At 37.2% G+C, this 27622-nt stretch overlaps 1 protein-coding gene and 1 long non-coding RNA gene across 5 annotated transcripts; both read left to right on the top strand.

Moving 5' to 3' along the window:
- Positions 1 to 6346: 6346 nt before the first annotated feature.
- On the top strand, positions 6347 to 7555 carry LOC121763804. Its single transcript, XR_006042501.1, has 2 exons — positions 6347 to 7167; positions 7317 to 7555. It is a non-coding gene; the product is annotated as an uncharacterized LOC121763804 (long non-coding RNA).
- A 10506-nt stretch (positions 7556 to 18061) lies between these two features.
- On the top strand, positions 18062 to 26105 carry LOC121763534 (calmodulin-binding transcription activator 3-like). 4 transcript variants are annotated; one of them, XM_042159568.1, is made up of 13 exons: positions 18062 to 18386; positions 18839 to 18958; positions 19121 to 19236; positions 19435 to 19523; positions 19869 to 19911; positions 20137 to 20338; positions 20444 to 20554; positions 20884 to 21161; positions 22623 to 23225; positions 23359 to 24029; positions 24216 to 24783; positions 24903 to 25229; positions 25772 to 26105. In XM_042159568.1, exons 1-13 carry the CDS (start codon positions 18344 to 18346, stop codon positions 25874 to 25876), a joined length of 3276 nt encoding a protein of 1091 aa, XP_042015502.1. In that variant the 5' UTR covers positions 18062 to 18343; the 3' UTR covers positions 25877 to 26105. The 4 variants fall into 4 exon arrangements, with proteins under 4 accessions (XP_042015502.1, XP_042015501.1, XP_042015503.1 ...); XM_042159567.1 differs by having other exon boundaries at positions 20839 to 21161; XM_042159569.1 differs by lacking the exon at positions 20884 to 21161 and having other exon boundaries at positions 22630 to 23225.
- Positions 26106 to 27622: the final 1517 nt, after the last annotated feature.

The raw sequence follows: 27622 nt of genomic DNA, 5'->3' as shown, positions 1-27622 counted from the left end.
TGTATTTTTGTTTGCATTTATTAACTGTTTAACTTTTACTATTACGTATTACTGAATTTAAGTATTTACTATTATTAATAATATCTATCTAATGTACGATTAAACATAGAGTAGTATAATTTATTAGTTGATTTTTTCATTTGTTTTTTACACAATAAAAGCATGTGTATAGTTGAATCTAATCTTTATTATTTATAGTTTTCAATTATGTTCATATTTGAAATTCTGTAAATTATATGATGCATTTTCTTTTATTTTAAATATTAAAAACTATTTTAAAAGTGAAATAAGTTCTCAATTAGAAAAGAACCTCTATTTAAATAGTACTCCGTAGTAAAAATATTTCAACTAATAACACTTTAATATCATCTATTTTTATATACAATGAAGTGACTTGCTAAAAAAATTGAGATAACGACTAAAAAAAGTTACATCTCCATGCCGATTTAACTATATATCGCACCCCCAATCTCAAGTATATGGATCCACAACTGGTTGATTCATATTAACAACCGATTCCATAGACAAAAAATGATGAAGAGGACATGCACCTTTTTCTCAATAGTTTGACCATTTCTTCTCAATAATTATTGAAACACTTTACCATTAATTAGAATAAGTGAAATTATTACAAACTAAAATGGCTCTCTATTCGCCCCCTCCCATATATGAGTTTTTCAGCAATACAAGATACGCCCCGGTAGTGTTCTCGGATTGGCGTTTCATCTCCAAAGATAAAACGGCTATGTTGTATGATGCAATACAACATAAGTTCATGTCTCCAAAGATAAAACGGCTATCTCGGATTGGAGTTTTTTCAGCAATACAAGATACGCCCCGGTAGTCTCCCCGAAATTCAAGCATGAATGCAGCCCAACTGAATTTTCTCCTCAAAATATGGTTCATGTTGTCGGTTTTGTCAAGTTCGTTAAGCACTACACATAAGTTCATGTTTCACTCAAGTCACCTCTTAAAATGTAAAGGTGTTTCTCTCAAAACGCACCACATGCAATCAATAAGATATCACTTAGTCAAAATAGCTCGAAAGGGGCTTTGGTTGTAGTGAGGCTTTTGGACCTTTTGAGTTGCATCGGATGGATCCTAGGGGTCCTAAGCTCGATGTAAAGAATGAAACTACGCATATGAAATGTGTGAACACACTTACAAAAATCAAAACCAATGCATGATGAACTTATGAACTTCATATATGACTTTGTCGCACATCAACTTTCTTCTTGCTTTTTGTGCTTCATTCTCCTCTTTTCTTGTTCCTCTTCTTTTTCTTTATTTGTCTTTTCTTTTACGTACTTCTTCTCTTTCTCTTTCTTCTCCCTTTTTTTTCTTTCCATTTCTTGATCTTTTCTATTCTTTTCTTTTTCATTCCCTACTTTTTCCTCTTCTTTCTTTATCTTTTCTTCTTTTTCTTCTTTTTTTCCTTTTGTCTTGTTCTTGACTCAAGGTTTCATCTTTTTTCCTTTTTTCTTGATCTCCTCTTTTTCTCTCTTTTCGTTTCTTTTCGATTTATTCATGTTCTTTTTCTCAAAAAGGTTCTCAAGGCAACAACATTCTTCATCTTCAAATCGGATAAGATTCACCACATTCGGATTGACTAAACAAGTGTGTAATATGCATAGTTGGGGTATGGATGTAGGCATTAATGTGACTAAGGCAAATACTTTCTGGCTATCAAATGAACAAGGCCTAAGCTTCAAAATAGATCACTAGAGACAGCTCATTAGGGAGGATTATCAACACAATTGAGGCTCAAGTGGCTATCATAATGCCCTCAAACGTTTGCCAAATGATCAAGCGATATCCAAGATTGTGAAAGTCACACACACTCAAAAACACTTACAATAAGATAGAAGAAAGTATTCTACTTTAGAAACAAATCCGGAGGTTAAAACAAATGAGTAGTGCTCTACTTTTTCATTATACAAACGTCATCCAACAACCCATTATTTGGAAAGGGAACTTCAATCGCATTCAAGCTCATTTTAAGGGAAAATATTTTGCAAAGTCTATACATCAAGGTTTGACTAAAAACACAAAAACCTTTAAAAAACAACTGGGACTTACTTAACGAACTGATTTGCACAGTTAAATGATGAAAAACAAAACTACTAAAAACAAATAATCCCACTCCTCACACTTAGACCTTGCTTGCCCCCAAGAAAGTTTGTTTAAAGTGTTAGAAAATGAAACATTTGACAAAATCCAACATTGAAAAAGAAACCAACTAAAAACACAACACATCGTCGGCAAGGCCACAAACACAAAGCATGCAAGGCCAGCTAGGCCACATATATGCAAAATAAGGTCGGCAAGGCCAAAATTACAGAAAACTTTAAACATACATCACACAATACATACATACAATAAATACAAGAAAGAGTTGGATAAAGTTCACCCCCACCTTTTGGGAGAGGGGTACGAGCTGATGCGGCAGGTGGTGGTAGCTGGTGCAGCTCCCTCGAGGGCTGGTTGGGAGCTGGTTCTGGAGTATTGGATGGTGCAGGAGCAGTGGATAGTGCAGGAGCTGGTGTAGAGAATGGTGCAGGAGCGGGTGTAAGTCGAAGCTGGGCTAGTTGCCCCACAATTAGCATAAGTCTCTCAATGTCAGCCTTGAGATCCTTTTGGCCTTGAGCTTGAGCGGCCCGAGTCTCGCGTAGCTCCCGTGTAACTTCCTTATGGTTGTTTATACAACCGTCAATTTCTTCTCCAGCTTTTTGAGTCGTTTGTAGGCTGCTTTCTTGTCATTAGATGCTTGAACCTATCCACTCCTGCACATCTACAAGAAATCATCATATTGGGGTTTTGCCCACAACGTAGAACCGAGGGCCACCCCCAAGGATGTGAATCAAACCTGCATCCCTTAAAATTTCTAAATTGAATTTCTTTGGTAGAGGAACTTGGGGGTTAGTTTCCATGGGGGATGGAGAGTCACCAAAATCAAAATTATCATGAATGAATTTTTCAAGAAAATGACACAAAGTGAGAGGGACCAAAATCAAAATTATCATGAATGAATTTTTCAAGAAAATGACACAAAGTGAGAGGGACCCGACTAGCTGTATTTGATATGATAAGCTTTTCAAAATACTAGATGCACATGCACACCTCTCTTTATACACCAAATGTAATAAAGTGTAGCTGCCGAGATCCGAGAATATGAGGTAGACATGCCTATGAGGTTTGTGACTAGGTATGTTTGAAACAAACATAGGAGGGGTCTAGGATGTCTTGCCCAAAGGCGTGTGTATTGTGGTAAGTTCTCTTTCTCCCCGTGATCTTCACCCATGCCTCATTTAGGTCACTCAATATGTGTTTCCGGGCGCTCACACTCTAGCCCAGTAGCTTCACCACTTTTTATTTCTCTCATAGAATACAAACCATGCTCACACTCAACTCGTGAAGACTCATCCGATAGTGAGTGCTGAAAAGCCTAATGTGTACGCTAGGTGTGGACAAATCATTGGTCACCTCAAACCGAAAAGTCGTGAAAAAGTCATCCACAAGTATGTGTGTTAAGTTGCGTGACTCCAAAAATAATAACCAAGTAAACCCTTTCATTTTTATATATTCAACAAATTTATCTTGCACTCGTTATTCATCAAGGGTGGAAAAATCTACCGTACGACCGGATTTATAGAACTTGAGGTTTTTATCCCGTTTTTCATAGGTGTCCTCTAGCTTGGGATCATAAAATTCAGTGAGAGATCTCACATTTTCCATGTTGAACTCCACGTAGAACTTGTCAAAGCTATCTGATAGCTCGAGGGGTGCAATTTCAGGTGTACGAAGATGTCTCTCCTCCTCAGAACTGGAGGAGCTATCGGTAGATGAATTCCCTTCAATGGCACTATCCAATGGAGTACGTATCATTGGTCCATGCAGTCGGGGTGCCCTTAGGGCAACTATCGATAGTCTTGTCCCCTAGAAAATCATCCACTTCCTCAATGGAAGGGTCCCCACCCTCGTGTTGCTTCCCTTGTCCTCTAGGAATCGCAAGGAGGTGATGGTGGCGATTCATTCTCTGCTTCTCCTTCTTCGTCGGGCTCACTTGCAGTATGTCCGTCTTCTGGAACTCTGTTCACATCGAGGTGGTTGGGCGTTTGGCACTCTTGGCTTAGGCTCTTCCTTTCGACATCTTTATGGCTTTGGATGTGGATTTGGTCCTTGTCACGCCCTAACTTTCTAAGGATAGAAAGCTCGGGTTATCGCAACTAGTGGGGGATTAAAGAAAAGGGGAAGAAGAGGGAAGACAATTTTATAATTGGACTTGGCTCAAAATCATAGAAATAACTTGAATAAAATCAGAGTATCATCTCGAAAATTACACGAACTCGGAAGAAATATTATTTAGCGGAAGCGTTCAAGAGCGAATGACATCATGTATGGAGACACGATGCATCCAAATACTATCGAAGGAAATTCATCATCTCTGCTCAACACCGCCCATCGTCATCACTACTCAACCTGCATATTTTTAAAACATATGCAGGGCTGAGTACTTGATATACTCCGTGGTCACTTGCCAAAATACATTTTCATAAAAATATCATGTCAATCCCTTATTGATTGAGTGACATCGGGGTTTTAACTTTGAATGAGCCCGAGTACACTGAAAACATTTCCTCTTAAAAACATAGTTGTGCAGACTAACTTCCTTTCATCATTCACCATATCTGAACTATACATGACAGAGAATGTTGCCACATTCAAAGTCACTAGACCGGCCAACTCGAAAGATGACGGTCAATCTACATGTTGTGTACACTAGTCCGAGTAGAGTTTGCAGCTCTACTGGGACCCGAATTTGATTAACTATACATGGCAAAAACCACTTCAGATAGGCATTCCATAAAACAAAACATGGCATGACATAACATATATTTTCTCATAGAACGTGCTTGAAACATAAACCATATTTAAAAAGAAAGCCCACACAATAATGTAGGATAGAAATGCCCACCTCGTTCGCATAAAAGATCTCGCAACTTGTAAATTCCTCATTCCGAACTTAGAGTCTCACAGAAAAATCCCCTTTTAAGTAACAAGGTAGTAACACAACAATTAGCGTGAGAAAACTACTAATTAGAATGCATGCATCCTAATTAAAGTCTTTTATCTCGTTTCTCGGTTTTTCGCATATTTTTTATTATTCGGCGGCCGCCCAAGGCGTCGCGTGTGACGCCGGTCGGCCGCTTACACCCATAATTCCTCCATTGGCTCCTCGTATTTTCCTCCATGATATCGAATTAAAAACCCAAAATTATTGAAGCGCATAACTAAATTATCGCAACAACTTCCTGTCGTAATTATATTTATTTCGGACTTGGGATAAAATTATTTGTACTTCGAAAAATTCCAGAATCAATTAAATTATCAGCCCAAAGATTTAATTAATTTGGCCCAAGATTGATTTTACTACCGGCCCAACAAAAGATAACAACCCAAACCACCTTATTCCTCCCATTCAATTAAAATTATGAGGTCCAATTAGAAGTCAAACTTACTCCCTTCCATCACTATCGCTATTGGAGAAGGATTGTCTGCTGTGGTTAAAACCATCATGTGCAACAAAGCGCAAAAATTTTCTAATAAAACGGCAGCAACCATTTAAGATTCATTTCATCCCCTCACCCCCACCCCCACTCCCTACCCCTACCCTACGTTTTCTATTAATCCATTTACATTTTGTTTGAATCCAGCAAACACTTATATATTCTTTTCATTTCCCACAGTAAGTTGATAAACAATTCTTTTAATCTCCACTCAACTTTATTTTTTTAATCGTTTGGCACGAAACTTGGCATGAACTATTTCTTTAAATTCATTTATGCTTTTAGGTAACAAATTCTGTTGAATTCTTATCATAATTATAATACTTTTAGTTATATTTCTTATTGAATTCATTCACATTAATTTAATTTTTTGTTACATTAAAAATGCCATTGAATCCTTTGTAATAATTTTCTTAAATATTTCATATTTATTAATTATTTTTGTAAATTGACTATACTATGATTGAGTTTCAATAACAAACATTTGATTTAGAAGTAAATTTTTGGCTAGCCATTTTAATTTTGCTCATTTTGATAATTAAATTTAAGGTATTTTTTACTAAATAAACAAATAAAAGTATACCATAAAAAATAAAAATATTAAGGAAAAGAAGTAAATTTCTGTTAAACCACAACATACACTTTTTTTCTTTTAATTATTTTACGGAATATCTTTTAATTTGTAATAACTAAATCTAATTTAAATATCAAAATGACTTATAACTAAAAACATTAATATATAAAATACTATATAACAAAGAAATCCTAATAAATAGGAGTAACAAAGAAATCCTAATAAATAATTAAAGGATTTAGTAGTACACACCTCTTAAGTATATATCCAAACAAAACGAAAATGGATTAAAAGGAAAACATGGGGTAGGAATAGGGGGTATGGGGTGGGATGAAATGAATCTTAAATGGTTGCTGCCGTTTCATTAGAAAACTTTTGCGTTTTGTTGCACAGCAGAGGATCCTTCTCCATCGGTCCCTCCTCACCTCACTTTCTCCGCCCCACATCGTCGATCCCCAATTTCGAAGAAGTTTGTCGACTCCTCTGCCACCGCCGCGCTGCTCCGACGCCACGCCGGCGGGTCAGTCTTCGCCAGCTACCGTCGCTGCTGTCCGCCCTCACTACTGCTCCGTTATCGGCCGGACAACCATGATTCATTGCTTGACAGCCCCAAAACGACACCGCAGCCCCCGATTTCAAACCGAAAACCACCCCGAAAAGATGAGTTGTTTACCAAGTTATGTTCTTTTTCTTGTTTTCAGTTCACTAATTAAGGGGTTGTGATTGTTGGATTATCAAGTATGCAAATCCATGAATGAATGCGATGGACTTGACGTTGAGAGTGTTCATACCTTGTTGGAAGAATTGACAGAATAGGATGGGGGAGGTGTCACTCTTCAATTTGGTTTCAACACAGAAACGGAGAGGCAGATTGTGTATGGGATTACCTTGAATTGGATTAGGATTGACACAGGAATTGCTGTGAACTCTTTTTCAGGAAATTGATTGTGTGATTCAGAGACGGAGAGAACGGACGGAAAGAAAGCTCGTATATACTGATTCGGCTACAATAGCAATTCAATGGTGGTAATTACAATTTTATTGAATTGATGGCTGTTTAAAATCTGGTAAAATTAATTGGAGATTAAATCCCAATTACTTGGGTAATTAGTGGCTGAAATAAATTGTGATTAATCACCATGATTAGAATTTATTTGGTAATTAAACTCTTGCAGATAACGGAGGAGTGGAGTAGAAGCTGAAGCATTTCTGTGAAGGATACAATTCACGTTTGGAGCAGACAAGTCACCAAGAAGAAATTGGGCTTCAAAGATTTATTTGCACCACACTTATTTATTCATTAGCTTATAGGCCCAAGGGATTTATTTTTTATATTGCACTCTTTTATTTCCCCATGGCCCAAAGCCATCTTGTATACAACACGTTGGAATTAATAGTATTATTTATTTCGCAAGCCCAAGCATGACACTTTTATTTCCCAAATTTTTTATTGCTTAAAGTCCAACGGAAGACTTTAATTAATCTCGTGGTCCCGTACCTCGAACAAAATATTAATCCGCCTAACGTCACCAACAATATAATACTTGGTGTTATTCCACGTACTAAACATAACCCGGAAATTCTTCTTAAAAGCCATAAGCATAAAAATTTTCCCTTATTCGACAAAAAGAAACGAACTTGAAATTCAATCCAAACAAACGATGTCCTTCTGAGAATAACTAAAGAGATAGAAAAGTCGAGGTGTTACAGTCCACGCCTTAATCCTTTGCAAATCAGCCGCCAAGAGTGTAGCGGCTTGGATGAGGATTTCTTCTGTGGAAATTGTAGTTGAGTCTAAAGGTGGCGGTGGCACAGCTTCGGATGCGGGAGGTGCTTCCTGTTGTGGTTGTTTTTCAGCAACAAGTTCTACCACGGGGCAAGTCTCATACTCATCAATCACCTTCATTACATCGTCATCTTCTAAGAGCTGCTTCTGCCAGACTAGGATTATGAGGAAGAGCGGTCTTTGGCATGAGACTTGTGGTCTGTCTTAGGCTTCTTGACAGTGGCTTTTGCCGGAGCGCAATGGAGGTCTCAGCCTTTCTTGTTGCAGCGGTGCGCCGCGTGATTGGTGGTGCAGTTTTTTCTGGCAGCTTGGGCTTCGGGTTCCAGTTCATCAAAGGGAAATAGGTTGTCTGGCGGTGGCTTATAAGGGTGTCCACTATAAGGCGGATACGCCCAATAGCCCCGCCCCAGTTTTTGTCCATAGCCCCAATTTTATTGTCCATAGCCCCAAAATTCTATTTCCGCCACTATAGTGGACATCTCCAATAGCCCCCAAATTCCAAATACAAAATTCAACATTTTCACAGCCGCGTCCTCGCCCCGAACGCGGCTATCCCGCGTCCGCCGCCCCAATAGCCCCCAAAAGTTGTCCGCCCACCTTCCCCACTATAACCGCCCGCCCGCCCACCGCCCACTGCCCCAGGACGCGGCTATAGCCGCGTCCTACCCATAGTGGACACTCTAAGCTCCAAGAGCAACATCTTCCTCCAACGTCCTCTTGAGTCGTCGGGGTGGCATAGTGAACAGTGGGCAGCAATGTAGTGGGGGTAGACGTCACCACGGTTCCGGAACCGGCGGTTCACGGTTCGGAACCGCCGGTTCCGGTTCAATAAATTGATGAACCTGAACCGGCCCGGCCAAGGTGCGGCGGTTCCGGTTCGTGAACCGTGGAACCGCTTGTGATTGGCCGGTTCCGGGCAGGTTCGGCCGGTTCGGCGGTTCGTTTTGATTTTTTTTTTCATTATAAATATGTAATTCAAGTAAAAAATGTAAATATATTTGCATAAATAAAATTAGAATAAAGCAATTTTAGAGATACAAATTACAAATACAATTTTATTGATACAAATTACAACTTCAAAATTACAAATTACAACGGTAAAATTGCAAATTACAACTTTAAAATTACAAATTACAACTTAAAATTTACAAATTACAACTTAAAATTACAAATTACAACTTCAAAATTGCAAATTACAACTTATTACTTAACATTACAAATTACAACTTTAAAATTACAAATTACAACAATTACAAATCGAAAAATTTAAATACAAGTTACTTACAACAATTACAAGTTACAACAATTACAAATCGAAAAATTTAAATATAAGTTACAACAATTACAAGTTACAACAATTACAAATATACAACTTACAAGTGTTGACAAAAAAGACTTAGAAGATCATTAAAAGATATTCCTCATTTGATAAGTATCTTATTGGTGAAAAAGTGGGTAATGGGTATCTTTGGGGCAGATGGTACTGGAACACAAATTTATATATGGAATCTGGATGAATGAGGATCAGATTATAGTTTAAAATGGGAAGCTGAGTTCATTGGCGGGAGTTCGTTTCATCGTCAGACTCGGATGAATATACCACCCTTATGGCCTGATGAAACGAACTCCCGCCAGTGAACACAGCTTCCCATTTTAAACTATAATCTGATCCCCATTCATCCAGATTCCATATATAAATTTGTGTTCCAGTACCATCTGCCCCAAAGATACTCATTACCCACTTTTTCACCAATAAGATATTTATCAAATAAGGAATATCTTTTAATGATCTTCTAAGTCTTTTTTGTCAACACTTGTAAGTTGTAAATTTGTAATTGTTGTAAATTATATTAAAAAATTTCGATTTATAATTGTTGTAACTTGTAATTGTTGTAAGTAACTTGTAATTGTTGTAAGTAACTTGTATTTAAATTTTTCGATTTGTAATTGTTGTAATTTGTAATTTTAAAGTTTTAATTTGTAATGTTAAGTAATAAGTTGTAATTTGCAATTTTGAAGTTCTAATTTGTAATTTTAAGTTGTAATTTGTAAATTTTAAGTTGTAATTTGTAATTTTAAGTTGTAATTTGCAATTTTACTGTTGCCCCGATCACCACCACGACGAGATGAAGACATGATATCATGGAAATTGGAAGTAGAGAATAGAGAGTAGTGTTTATGTGAATATGATAACGTGAACAAGAACAACGTGAGTAAATTATGAGCGCAAATAACGTAAACAACTTGAGAGAATGAGGATGGAGAATAGAGAAATTGAGATTGAGAGAGAAATTCTTATCAACACAAGAATGGGATAAGTAGAAAATGAAGAGGAGGGGGTATTTATAGGGGAAAATTGTGATTAAAAAAAAGAAAAAAAAATTTCAAATTTCAAAATTTTGAAATCCGGCGGAACCGCCGGTTTTTGGTCAGAAACCGCCGGTTTCGTCAACGGTTTTCTAACGAAAACCGGCGGTTTCTGACCCGGTTTCTGAAAAGGCTACGTATAGGCCGGTGGTAGCCTGAAAAGGTGTCGGAACCGGCGAACCGGCGGTTCAGAACCGCCGATTCCGGTGAAACCGGCGGTTCGGAACCGCCGGTTACGGTTCGCAAATTTCTTGAACCTGAACCGGCCGGTCGGAACCGCCGGTTCCGGTCACGGTTCGAACCGCCGCCGCCGGTTCCGGTTCCGGGCCGGTTCGGTTTGGTGATGTCTAAGTGGGGGGAATCTGAAAAAAAAATTAAAAAAAAAAAAGACAAATTACCGATAAAGAGAAAGGATGAATGTACGGTGAAAAATAAGAAAGAAATTAGGGATGAAAAGGTGTTGTACTTTGTGTTCCCTATTTTCTATTATAAGATGTGCAAACCCAAAACAAGTGCTACAAAAAGAACTAGAGTATTTAAACACTACAAAAAAACTACAATTTCACCCTATGGTGAGAAAAAGATGGTGGCTGTTCTGCAATGAAAGAGAGTATATTTTAGAGAGAATCAGTTAAACTAAAACTAAAGATAATAGATGAAATAGTGGTAGTTGGTCTAAAGCTATGTTTAAATATTTTTTTTGTTACAAAATTTTCCTTATATAAAAGGATAATTCCCCTTCCTCATGCACTAGGTACGAAAATGGACAAGTGTCACAAAAGGAAACGGTCTTGTAATTGTGCTCAAGTGGCTTCATGCAGTTTTCCCCGTTGGGTCCAGATTGGCCAAGCTGACAGGTTTGCCAATCTTCCTCTTTTCTTCAAATTCTTGCACTTTTTGCCTCCTTTTTGGATCATTCCACCACATATACGTTTCTACCATGCCTCGAAATCATAAGCTCCATTTCCTGCCATAACACACATCTTCTAATGAAAATATTCAACTTAATAGTGCGAAAAGTGATCGAATCCAAGTGACGAAAACTAGCCTATCATGCACCATGGGATCGGGAGCCGTCCTTGCTAGTCAACCGATCTCGCAGGCAAAAAGTATGGCCACACTTTTGTTGTGCTATGAATTGAGATTGATGAGTATGGGTAGATAGCGGTGGGGAATAATACCGAAATACCGGAATACCCGATTTACCGTACCGAAAAAATACCAAAAATACCGATATTTTGGTATACTGTAGTTTTCGGTATACTGTACCGAAAGATTCGGTGCGATAACGGTATTAGATTTCCAATACCGCGGTATACCGTGGTATACTGATTGATTATTAAATATATAAACATGTATATATATTTTTTATGTTATATGTATACTAAAATTTAAAAATAGCATTCTCTATTATACAAAAATAAAAAATAGAATTGGTTTTTTTGAATATTTTGGGTATAATAGATTTTTTTGGCGGTATACAGGTATAACGGTATGTTGTACCTCAGTTCGGTATACCGCAAAAGTACGGTAAACTGAAATGCGATACGGTATACCGAAATCACGGTATGATAACGGTATCAAAAACTACCTTACCGAATTTTCGGTATACCGAGTTCCAGTATGCCGAAAAGTTCAGTACGGTATCGGTATGGCGTTTTGTCATACCGTAACTTTCGGTACGGTATACGTGTTAGGGTTTGATACTAGAAATCGTCTTTCGAGTGATTAAATACTGTAAGGGTTTGATACTAGAAATCGTCTTTCGAGTGATTAAATACTGTAAAACTCTAATTATTTTTTTCCAATGAATGCAACAGATTATTTTTGTCATAATGTTGTTATGTTTTACATTTAATGGATGTTTATTGCATATTTAAATGTATAAGCGAACATAACAAAGTCTAAGTCTTTGTTTTAGTAGACCAGTTGTGGGCATCGTCCAATTTAAGGTAACACGGTCAGTTCTGAACAAAGAAAAATAAGAATTTCACAACCTAGATAGGCCTAGACTACCTATCGTGAAAGGTTGCAATGTCAGTCCGATTATTTCTAAGCCTTATTGAAATAAGATGACGTTGGTGTGGTATAGCACTGAATTGGATCTAAACGGCAAGACGAGTCTTTATGCTATCTACTGAAAGACGAGGTCTTGATAATTAATTTCTTAATCAATGTACGTTAGTATTGAGCATACGATATTGAGTATCTACTACTTTGACTTACCAAAGGTGCGGGTTTTTCGTCACCCAACGATCCAGGTATATTGGGTAGTGGTGATCATTATCTAGCGGTGCTAGGATTGCTATTATGTTGAATCGTGCGTGAAGAGAGTCTCGTTTGATAACATCCACAAGAGGAGCTCGAAACAAGGTTTTATTATTCAGAACCTAGTTAGTTGGAGTTTGATTACTCTATGAATAATAAATAAGAGTTTTTTGCTAAGTCCACTCTTGGAAATTAAAATATGTTAATTAATTAAGTCCATAGCAGACATTGATTAATTAATGGATGTTTCTATCTTAAGCACGGGAAATAAATTAAACACACAAAAGGAAATCCGGAATACTTGTAATTTCGGATTTGGAAATGCAGTGTAATATTACTTCTGTAGTGGCTGCTTGTAATATTCCAATATAAGCTTGTATTAAATTGTGGGTTAAATTTAATTAGTAGAAAGCTAATTGGGTGAGGTCATGTTCAAATTCTTCCTTAGATCCCTGACTGGGCCCAATATGTGACTTAACATAAATAGGAGAATAAAGGAGACAGAAAATACACTTGTGCACATCACAAATTTTCGTTCCCCTCCATCTAGAGAGAGAAACGAAATTTGCTCTCATTCCGTCAGCAGGATTCTGCTTTCTTTATTGAAGTCCCAGTACACTGATGAGATTTGACCACACGAAATTTGCTCTACTTTGCCCACACAAATATCAGTCCGGGACAACAGTCAGAATATCCGAGGTCGAGTTCTCAAGATTTTCACGTGGAGAAGACGCAAGCCATCTTCGATTCTTAAGTGAATCTACGAGGTAAATTGGCTAACTCCGTAGCAAGCATGTTTTAAGGATTATTTGTGCTAAAGCATGTTTAAAATTCAAGTTATGAGCATGATACATGTGATAATTACGCGAATAGAATTTATCTAAATAATCTGCTAAATAGATCAGTATTATGTGATTCGTTAGAACGCACGCTTCCGCAACCAACCCCTTCAATACGGTATGGCATTCACGGTGTGGTATACCGTACCGAACCACCCCTATGAGTAGATTGTCCATTGACGTTCAAATTATTTTGTGTTTTCGTTAATATTTCTAAAGTAAAACTCTAGTTCACTATAGTATGGGTGATATAACTGTTTTCAAATATTTTGGGCATAGGTCCACTAAGTATACCAAGTACTCAGCTCTGCATGTGTTTTGTATGTGCAGGTTGAGTGATGATGTGCAGGGATGTTGAGTTGAGCTTTTAGAATCATATTGTTAGTAGTACCGATGACATTGAACACCTTTTGATATTCTTTTTGAATATTTCATTTAATGAAGTTGAGTTTGAGTTTAATGTTGTAATTTAATTCTTCCCCCTTCACTGCTTCTTCGTTTCCTCCTCCAATCACAAGTCCCTCCCCCACTTCCCCCTGGTCCGCCATTATCCATAGCGAAGGAGGGCCACATAGGTAGTGTGTAAAGCTAGTTAATGATTAAGTTCTTAATCCTTCACAGAAATAAGTACTTTATCCGTCCCATAGAAATATGCCATATATTTTTTTGTTCGTTCCATAGAAATAGTTCATATACATTTATGACAATCTTTTTATTCTTCTCTCTTATTTTACTCCCCTAGTCCACCAAAAATAGACATAGTTGTGTATGATGCTGATTTTAATGTGAAATTGGTAAAGTAAGTAATGAGTAGTGTTAGTAAATTGTAGGTTCCACATCATTAATAGTATTTAGTATTTAAATGTATAAAACTTTCCATATTTGGAAAGAAGTCTAATTTTGGTGGACGGCCCAAAATGGTAAAACTTGTCTATCTTTTTGGACGGAGAGAGTATCATTTATGAGCCCCACCATCCACTATACAATTTCAGCTACATTTTCTCATTCTCTCTTACTTTACTAATTACACATTAAAACTCCTGTCAATCCTAAGTGCCCGTTCGGTTTAGCATATAAAATAATAGTGGATACAATATAGGATATGATCGGATGGGCTTTATCTAAGATTATATTAATTTAAGCTCAATTCAGCGTAAACGAAATGAAGAATTCAAGCTCAATTCAACAGAAACGAAATGAAGAATTCAAGCTCAATTCCACAGAAACGAAATGAAAAATTCAAGCTCAATTCCACAGAAACGAAATTAAGAATTCAAGCTTAATTCCACATAAACGAAATGAGGAATTCAAATTCAATTCCACATAAACTCAATTCAGCAATTAAACGGAGAAGAAAGTGAAAAGGAAACTGGCGATTGGGAGTAGTGGGATCATGCCTTTCCCAAAAAACATCAAGCAGCGTATCATAGCTGCACTCCTTGGGGTCGTACTGAACGCGGACGACCTCGGAGTGATTGGTGGTGCCGCCTTTGCCCTGTCGCCGTCCACGTCGATCCCTTATTCCTCTTTCTCCGGCGATGATGGAGAGGGGAGAGGAGAGAGGGAGAGAAGGGATCGCCTATGGGTGTTTGTTGGAAGCTCTTATTCCTCTTTCTCCGGCGAATCGAATCGGTACATCATGAGCGAGATTTGAAGAGAGAATGTAGCCAGATTGATTTAGTCGGAGGGGGTAAACCAAGATTAATAGTCTTATACAGATAGAGGAATTGCATTATTTTTGTGGTCTTCTATGCGGGCCTCTTACGAGTTGCGGGCCGTAATTTTTATATATTATGCCAACCGAACACAAGACAAGATTTATTGTGGGCCGTAATTTTTATGTATTATGCCAACCGAACGGCCACTAAATGACCTATTTTTATAAGACAAAGGGAGTATTTTGATCCTTCGGTCTCAAGAAATTATGTTAAGTGGAGAGACAAAATATATTATTATAACTATATCTTTAAAAGAAAACTTTTTCTAAAAAAATATGATATTTTTTGTGAGACAAACCGAAAAAGAAAATGTGATACTCCTCTCGTCCCATAAAAATATACTCCCACTGTCCCACAAGAATATGCACTCTTTTCTTTTTAGTCCGTCCCACAAGAATATGCACTTTCTAATTTTGGAAACTGTTTTCTCTCTAATGAGGTGGAACTCATTTTCCACTAACAATACTTTATTTACTTTTTCTTTCTACCTCTCTCTTACTTTACAAATTCTGCATTAAAACCCGTGCCGAACCCAAAGTGCATATTCTTTGGGGACAGAGGGAGTATGCACTTTCTATTTACTTATGTCCCATAAAAATATGAGTATTTCTATTTATGGAAAATTGTCACCTACTCATACTCATATACATCAATTTATTTACAACCTATACACTATGACCCACCATTGCAACTCATTATATACAATATTAATGTGAGTTTTACTAACCCTTTTTTTCTTAGTCTACTAATTGTGTATTAATTTTTATATCATATTAAATACACATTTTTTACGGTAAGGAGAGAGTATATACTTTAATATTGAGGGAGTAAGAGCATCCACATCCATGCTCTTGCAAAGTGCATGGATGTGGGCCCAGACCCACTTTTATTCATTTTTTACTCCTTGCTCTTCTGCAAGAGCACAACACCCACATCCATGCTCTACCGCAAGCTCAAGGGTCCCACCATTTTATTATTCAATTTAAATACTTCAATTACTAAAAACATTTCCAAAATATTAAAATCCATTAAAAATACCCGAAATATCATTATAAATTACCAAAAAATATAATTTACATAATTAAAATCCTAAAAATTAAAAATTATATAATTAAATTCATAAAATTAAAAAAAAACTCACTACTCGTGGCCGAATTTCGCCCGAATGTGTTGGATTAGGTCTTCTTGTAGTTCAATGTGGGTTTTGTTATCGCCCATTGTGTGTCTTCTTTCGATCATCTCGCGCACCGTCGTATGCATACCTCGGCGTGGGGGAGACCTTGCGGTTGAGCTTCCGGCTTCATCATCGTCGGAAAAGTTAGCCGCCCTCGGTCCTTAGTCAGCTATAATCATGTTGTGCAAGATAATACACGTGTATATGATGTCGGCAATATTATTAACGTACCACAAACGAGCCGGGGTCTTCACAATGTTGAATCGGGCTTGAAGGACCCCAAAAGCTCTTTCGACATCTTTCCTAGTAGCCGTTTGACGTTGCGCATAAAGAACTCATTTCGGGTTTTGCGGCATGTCGAACGTCTTCATGAAAGTCGGTCACCTTAGGTAAATACCATCGGCGAGATAGTACCCCATGTGGTATGGATTTCCGTTGACGGTGAAGTCGATCATCGGTGCTACACCATTCAAAACATAATTGAAGAGGGGTAAAGAATAGAGCACGCGTAAGTCGTCATTGGATCCGACCATACCGAAATATGCATGTCAAATCCATAGGCAGTAGTCGGAGACCACTTCAAGGATAAGTGTTGCCCCCTCCAAGAATTCAGACAATTCTTCCACCTCCAATGCATGCAGTCAATGCTGCCAAGCATACCGAGAAATCTGTGGATTGTTTCGTGAAGATGAAGCAATCGTTGACAATCTTCGGTGGTAGGTGCCCAAAGGAATTCCTCACCGAAAGCAGAACGAACGCTGGCGCAAAATTTTTTAAGGCATAGGATTCCAGGTAACTCACCCACATGCAAATATTCGTCGAAGAAGTCAGCCGTTTGTCAGGTAACAAGTTGTCGAAGGGCACAAGTACACTTCTGCAATGCCGAGAGACTTTGCCAACCAATTGCGTCTCTACGTGATTAGAAGTATTCAACACGGGCGGACAATGTGTTGACAATACGCATAAACAAGCTTTTTGACATGAGGAAACGGCGCCGGAAGTAATCTGCCGAAAACTGCGGCTCGTCGGAAAAATAGTCGTCAACGAGCCTTTCGTGGGCTCTCTCCCGGTCACGAGGAATGTAGCGGCGATTTGATCTCGTTGGTCGAGGAGGAGGGGCGGGGGCAGCTGTGGCGACATGGGCTTCATAGACTGCATGATATTGTTCATAGTATTCTTGTTCTTCGAGCTCCGCTTCAGCAACGATATCGTTCATATTCATTTTTGAATTTAGAGAGTGTTTGAGTGAGAGAGAAAGATGTAGGTGAGTTGTATGAAAAAATATGAGAGAAGCTTGAGTAAGAGATAATTTAATGTGAAAAATGGATAATGAACATTCATATCCACTGTTCATAGATGATTATGAGATTAAAAAAAATTAAAAAATCAAAAAATTTCAAAAAAATAGTAATAAAGTGGCTATATTTTTGGGAATCTGAATATATTTTTTTAATTTTTGGTATTATTTTCGATTTAAATAAAGTGGAAATTACAACGGAAACACCGTTGGCCAATCACGCCGCGCCACGTGCCCTGCTCTTTGATACGGCAGTGCTCGATGCATCGAGCAGGGCCGTGCCGTCGGCAAGAGCACAAGAGCGAGCAGGGTGCTCGCCGCGCCGTCGGCAGGGCACGCGCTCGATGCAAAGAGCACGCGCTCTAACGATTAACACAAAAATAACTCAAAATGGAAAGACGAAAATACCCTGACTCTACTGTGAGCGTCGCTTTCTTGACATTGTTTAACTGTATTCCATTTCGGCGGCTACTTTCAACTCTTACCTTCCGTTGCTGCTTCCTCACACACGCACCCCCTTTTCCTCACTCTGTTTTTTTAACTTCATCCCTTCCTTTTTTTACTTTGCTTTTTCCTCCTCGATTTCATCCTCCTTCGCGTTTATTGATGGAATTTTCCATTGATTTTTGATGAATTTGTTCGTCGCTGAGTGAATTACTGGATATATTACTTTGAATTGGGGAACTTTTCGATCCGGAGACGGGTGGTTAGGTTTTGGAGAAGGTTTGGAATCACCTGCTTTTAGTTGGTGTCATGGCCGCCGAGAATCGGCACTCTGCCCTCACTGCTCATTTAGGTGACGTTTTTTGTTTTCGTGGTTTTATGTACTTGATTTTGGGATTAGCTCTGAACAAGTTAAGTTTTGGACCTAATTGAAGAAGAAATTACTCTAGATTTTACTGATGTGTATTGTGTTAAGGGTTGTCTTTGTTGTTGTGGTGATCAGAATATGTGCTTGGAGCCACACTTCTAATGCTTATGTAGTTGGAATGGTTAATTAGTTGCTTTCTGTTCTATCTACTCTTTTAGTTGCCTACTCAAATATCTTTAATTATGTTTGTTTGTTTGTTAACATAGATTTTCTTCTTTCTTTTTGCTAATCTTACCATACGGTGTACTAAGAATTGTTATGCTTTGTATGCATTTAAAGGACCAAAGAATATGAGAAAATAAGAAAAACCATAATCAAGAACAAGATAATCACTTAGTGTGTTGGGCACGAGGAATTAAATGGCTATTGTTTTGCAGATATCCCACAGATACTTCTCGAAGCACAACATCGCTGGCTGAGGCCTGCTGAGATTTGTGAAATTCTTCAGAATTACAAGAAATTTCGTATTGCACCAGAGGCTCCCAATAGACCCCCAAGTATGGCTTTGTTGTAATCACGTTCTTTTTTGTAGGATACCTCAGATATTAGTTATTAATAAGTATAGCTAATATGTTAGAGAGGCTGCATTTGAAATCTCACTATTTTCAATTATTTCATCTAGTTTGACATAATTATTTGGATCTACTATCTTTTCATAGATGGTTCTCTCTTTCTTTTTGACCGGAAGGTGCTGAGGTATTTCCGAAAAGATGGTCATAACTGGAGGAAGAAGAATGATGGGAAAACAGTGAAGGAGGCTCATGAAAGGCTCAAGGTATATTTGATATTCAATTTTCTTTAATTTAGTTGTTACAGGTCTAGATGATCTCCCTTAAATTTTATAAGGTCTAAACTTTGTCATGTAAAACAATTTAAATTAGCTATTACTAGGATTCTTACAAGGATGTCATTGTCCTTGAAATCTTTGATTACCCAACCAAAATGACATATCTAGATGTCAAAATCTATTCAGGCTGGACGTGTCGATGTACTTCATTGCTATTACGCTCATGGGGAAGACAACCAAAATTTCCAAAGGCGTAGCTACTGGATGCTTGAAGAGTAAGCCTTACAAATGCTATAATTTTTTGTTCGAACCAAAAAACTTATGATAATGAAGCTGATCTCCGTCATGTGGATATAGTACTGGGTTCCTCTACTTTTATACTCCTAGTTCTTTTATATAGAGTGAAAAGATTGTATTTCGATGGACCTTTAGCAAATTACTCAGTTTGATGTATGAAATGTTTAAAAGTCTGTTAAATATTTGTAGTTTGTAATTTGTATTGATTTCTTTTTTCTTCTTTTTGTTCATTAAGCTTCCTGCTCACCAGATTCTTATTTTACCTTGACTTTCTTTGTTCTTTTTCCCATTTTGTTTACTTCTATGGCTGATTTCTGCTTCAGGGAAATGTCTCACATAGTTCTTGTCCACTACCGGGAGGTAAAGGTAATTATAATTCTTATGCATTCTGAATTCCCCCATATTTCTAAAGGTTAATTTCTATGACTTTTGTCTTAAATAATGACAGACTTACAAATATATTTTGTAAATGAAACTAGACCAGACGCAGCTATCATGGATGATTTGAACTTTTCTTTCTCTCAATTTGGTTCTTTTCTAGTTCCCATGTTTCTTTTTTTGAAGAAATCTCTGATATTTGTCTCTTCACAGGGGAACAGGACAAGTTACAGTCGCACTAGCGAAGCTGATAGTGTTCCTGCTAGTGGGCAAAGTGATGATGTATCTACTTCTGAGGTGGACAGCTCAGCAGCTTTTAGGTTCCAATCATATGATTATCAAAGAACAGCACCAATCACAGATACAACGAGCCTTAACCGTACTCTGGTGTCTGATCTTGAAGATGCTGAATCAGGTGTTACTGCTTGATATTTTATCTTTATATTAATTGAGATTGTTGAAGTATATATTGTATGTTAACTATTTTTTAATTTTGCTTGATAAAGTATTTTCATTGCAGCATACACAGACCAAGCAAGTTCTAGATTCCAAACTATTCTTGATTTGCAATCTCCTATAGTATCAACAACGGATGCTGGTTCTGTTCCTCGCCACCCAATTCCTGTATCAAGTAATAAATTACATGCTTGTGTTTATTCTATATTCACCCATATTCTTCTATATGTACTAGTCTGATTTTGTAAAGTAACTTGGGTATTTCAAGCATTCATGGTTTATTGGTTTTAAGTTTTTACAAGTAAAAAAATTAATAATGGAAAACAGTGGAAGATTATTAAGGTCGATTTAACTGCTAAGTCAATCACCTCTATTGCGTGGGTAGGGGAACCAGTTGTATCAGATTGATGATCTTAGCCTTTCTTTTTAGATTTGGTAACATTTTACTGTTATTGATAGCCAACTACCAGGGACGCTCATCAGCTATTCCTGGTATGAGTTTAGGACCCATCACACAAGGAGAAGAAAACAGAACTAGCATGGATAATGGATTGACATGTAATTTTCAGCAAGACATAGGATTCTCATCTTGGGGTGTCGCTGAAAGCAGCAGCACTAGTTATCAATCTGTAGATTTTCAGCTATCACTTCCTTGTACCCAATCAAGCGCAATGAGCATGATACCTGGACAAGATAATGAACTCCTTGATGATGTTTTCACTGATGAATTCATGAAAAAGCAGGAGTTCAGGAACCATTCTGATAGCATGGGTAATTGGCAGGTATCTTATGTTTGAAACAATTCAATGATGTTTTGCTAGCAACTTTACAATACCAGTGGTAGCATATAGAAACACAAAAATAGAGCAAGATTGAACCATGTTTGCCATTAAGGAGGGGACCTAGTAACTTTTCTTCCTCTTGTGCAATGTGGTGGAGTTAGGTGTTCAGTGAGGAAGTGAGGAACATAGCAAGCGCCTAGATTAATGGATAGTGATGGATTCTTTTTAAACTAGAAGTTATTCATACACTATTACAATAAAGCAGCTGCATGCAGCCTCTGTAGTTTGGAACCTTCTACTGGATTCATATTGTAGATGCTGTTGGATTTGGTAGTTGTGTAATATAGGTGCTATTAGTAGTAGGAGAGAGATGTAGGTGAATGTTTGTTTTAGCTTTATGGAGGAGAGAGACTACAGCAATATTGGAATAAAACTTTGTGGTAAGAAGTTGTAGTCTTGGTGTAGTGTAGAAAGTACTTATTTGAATGTAGACAGGGAACTTTTTCAGGGGCTATGGATTTTAATACTCCCTCCGTCCCATAGTAGATGTCACACTTTCCTTTTTAGTTTGTCCCACAAAAATGTCACATTTCCTCTTTTGGAAAAAGTTCCCTCTCACATCAATTATAAAATTATATTTTCTCTCACCACTTAACACACAAAATAACATATCCTAAAATCTCGTGCCATCTCCCAAGTGTGACATCTACTATGGGACGGAGGGAGTAACTTTTTTATACAAGAATTCATAACTACTTATATACTTGAGCTATCTAGTCTAACCCTTTCTATTTTGTGGGCACTTGCTTTGTTTCTAATCTTGGGCCATTTATGTGTTCTAATATTTATATGCAACTAAAGCAATAAGATAATTTCTATTCTAGAAGCTAAGCTATTTTTGTAGCTGTAAAAACTTTGTTTAAGGTGGAATTATATTTGGAATATTCTCATGTAACTGTGAATGTGGGAAATGTTTCCTTTTATAAAACACAGGGTATGCTAGTCCTAATGTTCCACACACCTGTTTAAATGACGTACTAATTGTAGTCTTTGATTTGCCTAAACAACTATATTTCCTTTATTTTGTGCCAACATTTGAATCATTCAACATTGATTATAGTTATCGTGACAATGATGATGCAACTGTGGTGTTTCAAAATGAACAGTTGCAGCTGAGATCTGTGACTTTTTGTGCCCTCTCAAAATTGTAGTTATGAATTACTCCCACCGTCCCGCCAAAGTTGTCTCACTTCTTGGGTGCCACGGGATTTTAGGAGCTGTTGTTTTAATATGTTCGAGTAAAAAGAGAAAATATAGTTGAATGTTTTAATGAAGAGAGATTCAAAAATATGTCAAATGTTTTAATGAAGAGAGAAATTAAAAATTATGGTTGAATGGAGTCTTTTGTAATATCTAGTCTACTCACGGTATTATCAATTTATGATTCTGAGATTCTAACAGCCTACAGGAGGTGGATCACTGTGCATGTCAGATTGGTCTGTTGACCAGAAGCCAGATGGTAACCTCCTCAGTATAGGGCAGAACCCCAATCAACCACCTATGCAACAGCCTCTGTTGTATGATCTTACTACAAAACTGAATGATGCTAACGAAGTGGAACTGTCTGACTCAATAGCACTCCATAATATGTACCTTACTGATCAACGTAGACAACATTTGGAAAATGATCTTCAAAATCAAGCTTTGAATTCTGGCAGAAGTTCTCTTAAATTAGAACCTGGTGGAAACTTAAATGCAGGGGACAAAGCCGATTATCCGTCTCTAAGACAACCTTTACTAGATGGTGTTATGCGGGAAGGTTTGAAAAAGCTAGACAGCTTTGATCGTTGGATTAGTAAAGAACTTGATGATGTCACTGAATCAAGTATGCAGCCAGGTTCTGGGGTTTACTGGGAAACTGTTGGTGGTGGTGGAGATGATTCTGGTATCTCCACTCAAGTGCCATCGGACAACTATGTTCTCGGCCCTTCTCTTTCTAAAGACCAGCTCTTTAGCATTATTGACTTCTCGCCAAATTGGACGTATTCTGGTTCAGAAATTAAGGTATATTAAAGCTTTCATTTTGTATATCTCTACTTATAATTGTTCTAGCATATGAAGCTGATGCCTTATACCAGAGAAGAACAATATATTCTATGTCATGATAATTTTAGACAAGTTTTCTATTTAATATTAGGTGCATGTTATGGGGAGATTCCTGAGAGATCGAGAGGTGGAGAATTATAAATGGGCTTGCATGTTTGGTGAACTTGAAGTTCTCGCAGAGATCGTAGGAGATGGTGTTCTTCGATGCATTACACCTTTACATGAACCTGGAAGGGTCCCCTTCTATATCACATGCTGTAATAGGTTAGCATGCAGTGAAGTGCGAGAATTTGAATTCCGGGCTAGTTTTTTTGAAGATGTGAACTCTGATGAAACTCGCCTTTATATGAGATTTGGAAAGATACTCTCTCTTGGATCAGACACTCCACCTATCTCTCTCCAGAGCATTGATGATGATACTTCTCAGTTATTTAGTAAAATCAGTGCCTTGCTGAATGACGACACTGAGTGGGAACAAATGTCGAGCTTTTCTGAAAATGATGAATTCTCATCTGATAACGTAAAGAATCAGCTACTAGAAAAGCTTTTAAAGGAGAAGTTGCATAATTGGCTGATCCAAAAGATTGCTGAAGGTGGGAAAGGGCCTAATGTACTAGATGTGGAAGGCCTAGGTGTACTGCATTTTGCGGCTGCTCTAGGTTATGACTGGGCTATACCACCCACAGTAGCTGCTGGAGTCAGTGTTAATTTCCGTGATGTAAATGGATGGACTGCACTTCACTGGGCAGCATATTATGGCAGGTGACTTCTCGAGTTCTATTTTGAACATTGTTTTTATTGCCTCTGTGACTTTTTAAAGTCTGTGGAAGACATAATTATTTCAATACATTCAAAACTGACATTTAGCTTCCAAGATTGTTGTTCAATATGGTTGCCAATTTATATCTACTGACTTGTTTTTTTGTTGCTCACTACTTGCAATCATAGAGAGCATACAGTGGCCTTCCTCTTGTCCTTTGGTGCGTCACCTGGGGCATTGACAGACCCAACTCCTATACATCCTTCAGGAGAAACTCCTGCAGACCTTGCAGCTAGCAATGGACACAAAGGTATTGCTGGTTATCTTGCCGAATCTTCATTGAGCTCCCATCTATCATCACTGGACTTGAAAGATTCTGAGCAGAGTGATCGTAGAGAGAAGGTAGTAGAAACAGTTTCAGAGAGGATTGCAACTCCAGTGGGTGCTGATGATTTGCCCCATGGACTCTCACTGAAGGACTCTTTGGCTGCTGTACGTAATGCAACTCAAGCTGCAGCTCGCATTCATCAAGTTTTTAGAGTACAGTCATTTCAAAGAAAACAGTTGAAGGAGTGTGGCGATAGTGAGTACGGAATATCAGATGGACGTGCCCTTTCTCTTGCTCTGGAAAGCAAGAAGTCAGGAAAACGTGATGAACCAGTTCATTCCGCTGCAGCTCATATACAAAATAAATTCCGCTGTTGGAAAGGCAGGAAAGAGTTTCTGCTAATTAGGCAGCAGATAATCAAAATTCAGGTAGGATGGTAAATATTTACTCTCGTTTGATCATTGCATTCTATTCTTCCGTTGTATGTCACAAAACATTTCTCTACCAATTGATTGCTGAAATTCTAACTCTGTCTCTCTTACAAAAGGCTCATGTGAGAGGACACCAGGTGAGAAAGAACTATAAAAAGATAATCTGGTCAGTTGGAATCTTAGACAAGGTTATTTTGCGGTGGCGACGGAAAGGAAGAGGATTGAGTGGATTCAAGTCTGAAGCAAGTGTTGTTGCAAGCAGTAGCATGATTGAAGCAGAAACAAAAGAAGATGACTATGATTTCCTGAAAGCGGGTCGGAAACAGACAGAGGAGAGACTTCAAAAGGCCCTTGCTAGGGTGAAATCAATGGTTCAATACCCAGAAGCCCGGGACCAGTATCGCAGGTTGCTTAATGTTGTCTCAGAAATGCAGGAAAAAAAGGTACACAGACTTCTGTCTTCAGCAAGTCCTTATATTATAAGTATTACATTTTTCATCCTAACTAAAGAAAATGCATTATTCTGGAGTTTTGAATATAGAGCTCAGATGGAACTAGTTAAAAGTTTGTATTCCAAAAATTGAGAGATACATTTTTCATCGTAGATATGTCATTTTTTTATTTGTATGCATTACTTTGACTGAGTTAAGTTTATTCATTAGCTCTGTATCCCTTCAAGGCCAATGATCATTTGTATCAACAACATTCTTTATAATTTTCCTGAGAAATAAAATAAAAATGCATTTAAGTGAAAGCAGACTTCATCTTGTTTAATTGGATTAATCTTAATTGCTTGGGCACAGTAATAAGATTCAAGGAATAGAAATGGCAAGAAAAAGGTAGTCTTCATTCACTTATCCATGAATCTTGATTTCCACATAAATACAACTACTAGTAGCTACGGTTTCTTTTTGCTTTATAGGTTTACTAAGAAATACTACAATGCATTACAAATATGATGCATACTTTGATGTCTTCCTTGCAGGCTGCACAAGAACGGATGTTGAACAATCCGGAAATCGATTTTGATGAAGATTTGATTGATTTTGAAGCTTTGCTGGAAGACGATATTTTCATGCCGATAGAATAACGCGAATATTCCTGTAAAATCAGTGTGTGATTAGGCTGCACGGGTTTCACTTGTAAATTTGACATACTAATTGATTTAATCGTAGAGTTTGTCAAGAGAGAATTGATAATAGGGTGGGGTTCGTATTAGTGTGAAGTAGCTTGGGTCATGTATTGTGCAATTAGTAGTCCTATTTCAACTTTCGAATTGGTATAGTTTTTTTTTTTAACTATTGACCATGTCCATGAAATCATGTTCCAATTTTTGCTAGTTGCTACTATTGAACAATTTGGTTGTGATGTGGAGGAAAGGCACAAATAGAATCGGAGTGTGAATAAATGACCTAAAATAATTAAACTGAATGAAAGGAATTTACGGCAACCTTTTCCTCTTGCATGAGGCTATGATATTTCGATTGGTCCGTGCATATTGAAACTAGCATTCCATTCGTTCCATAATAAATGTCACACTTTCCTTTTTAGTTTGTCCCACAAAAGATTGTAACATTTCCTTTTTTTAGAAAAGTTCCCTTTCACATTAATAATACTATTTTCTCTCTCCATTCAGCACACAAAACAACATCTTATAAATTTTCATGTCATTTTCCAAGTATGCCATCTATTATAAAACGGAGGTAGTATATGAATTATGATATCCATATGGTGCAATTATTATATGACTTCGATCCGACCATACTCTTGTCAATTTACTCCCAAAAATCACTCTCTTTTAATATTAAACAAACATTTTTTAAGTGAAAAGTTTAGGTCGAATAAGGAGTGCAACAATTAAGGCCAATAATTAAGCCAAGATCATAGCTAGAGTAGATCAATTAATCAAATCTCTTTGTAATACTTCCTCCATTCCATATTAATTGTCACTCTTAATATGGGCATGAGTTTTAAAAAATGTAAAAAAAAGTTGGTTGGAAAAATTAGTGGAATGTGAGACCCCACTTTTTATATTAGTTTTATAATTAAATGTGAGTGAAATGAGTTAGTGGAATGTGGGATGAGACCTATTTACCATTTATAGTAAAAGTGAAGTGTGATAATTATTGTGGGACGGACCGAAATGGAAAAGAGTGACAATTATTGTGGGACAGAGGGAGTAATATTCATTCCTTGTATAGACATAGAATAGTCACATAAAAATGACGTATATAATGAAAAGAGAAATGATATGCTACATACCTTATGTGAGCACCACTCTCGTTTGAAGCACGTTTATCGTTGTTCGTTTCGATTTATATATTTAGTTTGATTCTAATACATTAAAAAATGTTATTGAAAATTTTAATTTCACAAGATTCATAAAAATCAAAGCTAGATTTGTTATTTTATTAATTTATTCAAAGTTATAGAGAAAATGAGTAAATCAAGCTTTGATTTAAGTGAATTTTGTGAAATTTAAAACTTCAATAACATTTTTTTACTGTATTAGAATCAAACTAAATATATAAATCGAAACGAATAACGTTAAACGTGCTTCAAATGAGAGTGGTTCTCAGATAAGGTACGTAGCATATCATTCATCTATAATGAAATACCATATTCTTTGATCGATATCATAAACCTTTTTTCCAATGGCCTTTATATCGTTCAACATAAATAACCATCAAACTGAATACTAATGTTAAATTCCCCCATGTTTGGACACCATCTTAATACAAATTTCTACTAGTGCAGTTTTCGATGTGAGTTTTATTTATAAAGTTTGAAATTTGTTTGCTATTAGTGGATAACCCTTATTATAATAGGAATGTTA

The sequence above is a fragment of the Salvia splendens genome, chromosome 14 (assembly GCF_004379255.2).
Source record: "Salvia splendens isolate huo1 chromosome 14, SspV2, whole genome shotgun sequence".
NCBI classification, from domain to species: domain Eukaryota; kingdom Viridiplantae; phylum Streptophyta; class Magnoliopsida; order Lamiales; family Lamiaceae; genus Salvia; species Salvia splendens.
The sequence above is the reverse complement of the archived record's forward strand: the minus strand, read 5'-3'. Positions and strand labels throughout refer to the sequence as shown.

Coding starts and splice junctions, on each gene's coding strand:
- LOC121763534 (XM_042159567.1), top strand. CDS start 18,344: ATGGCCGCCGAGAATCGGCACTCTGCCCTCACTGCTCATTTAG. Junction 19,524..19,868: donor AGCTACTGGATGCTTGAAGA/GTAAGCCTTACA, acceptor TTTCTGCTTCAG/GGAAATGTCTCACATAGTTC. Junction 20,339..20,443: donor TCTTGAAGATGCTGAATCAG/GTGTTACTGCTT, acceptor TTTTCATTGCAG/CATACACAGACCAAGCAAGT.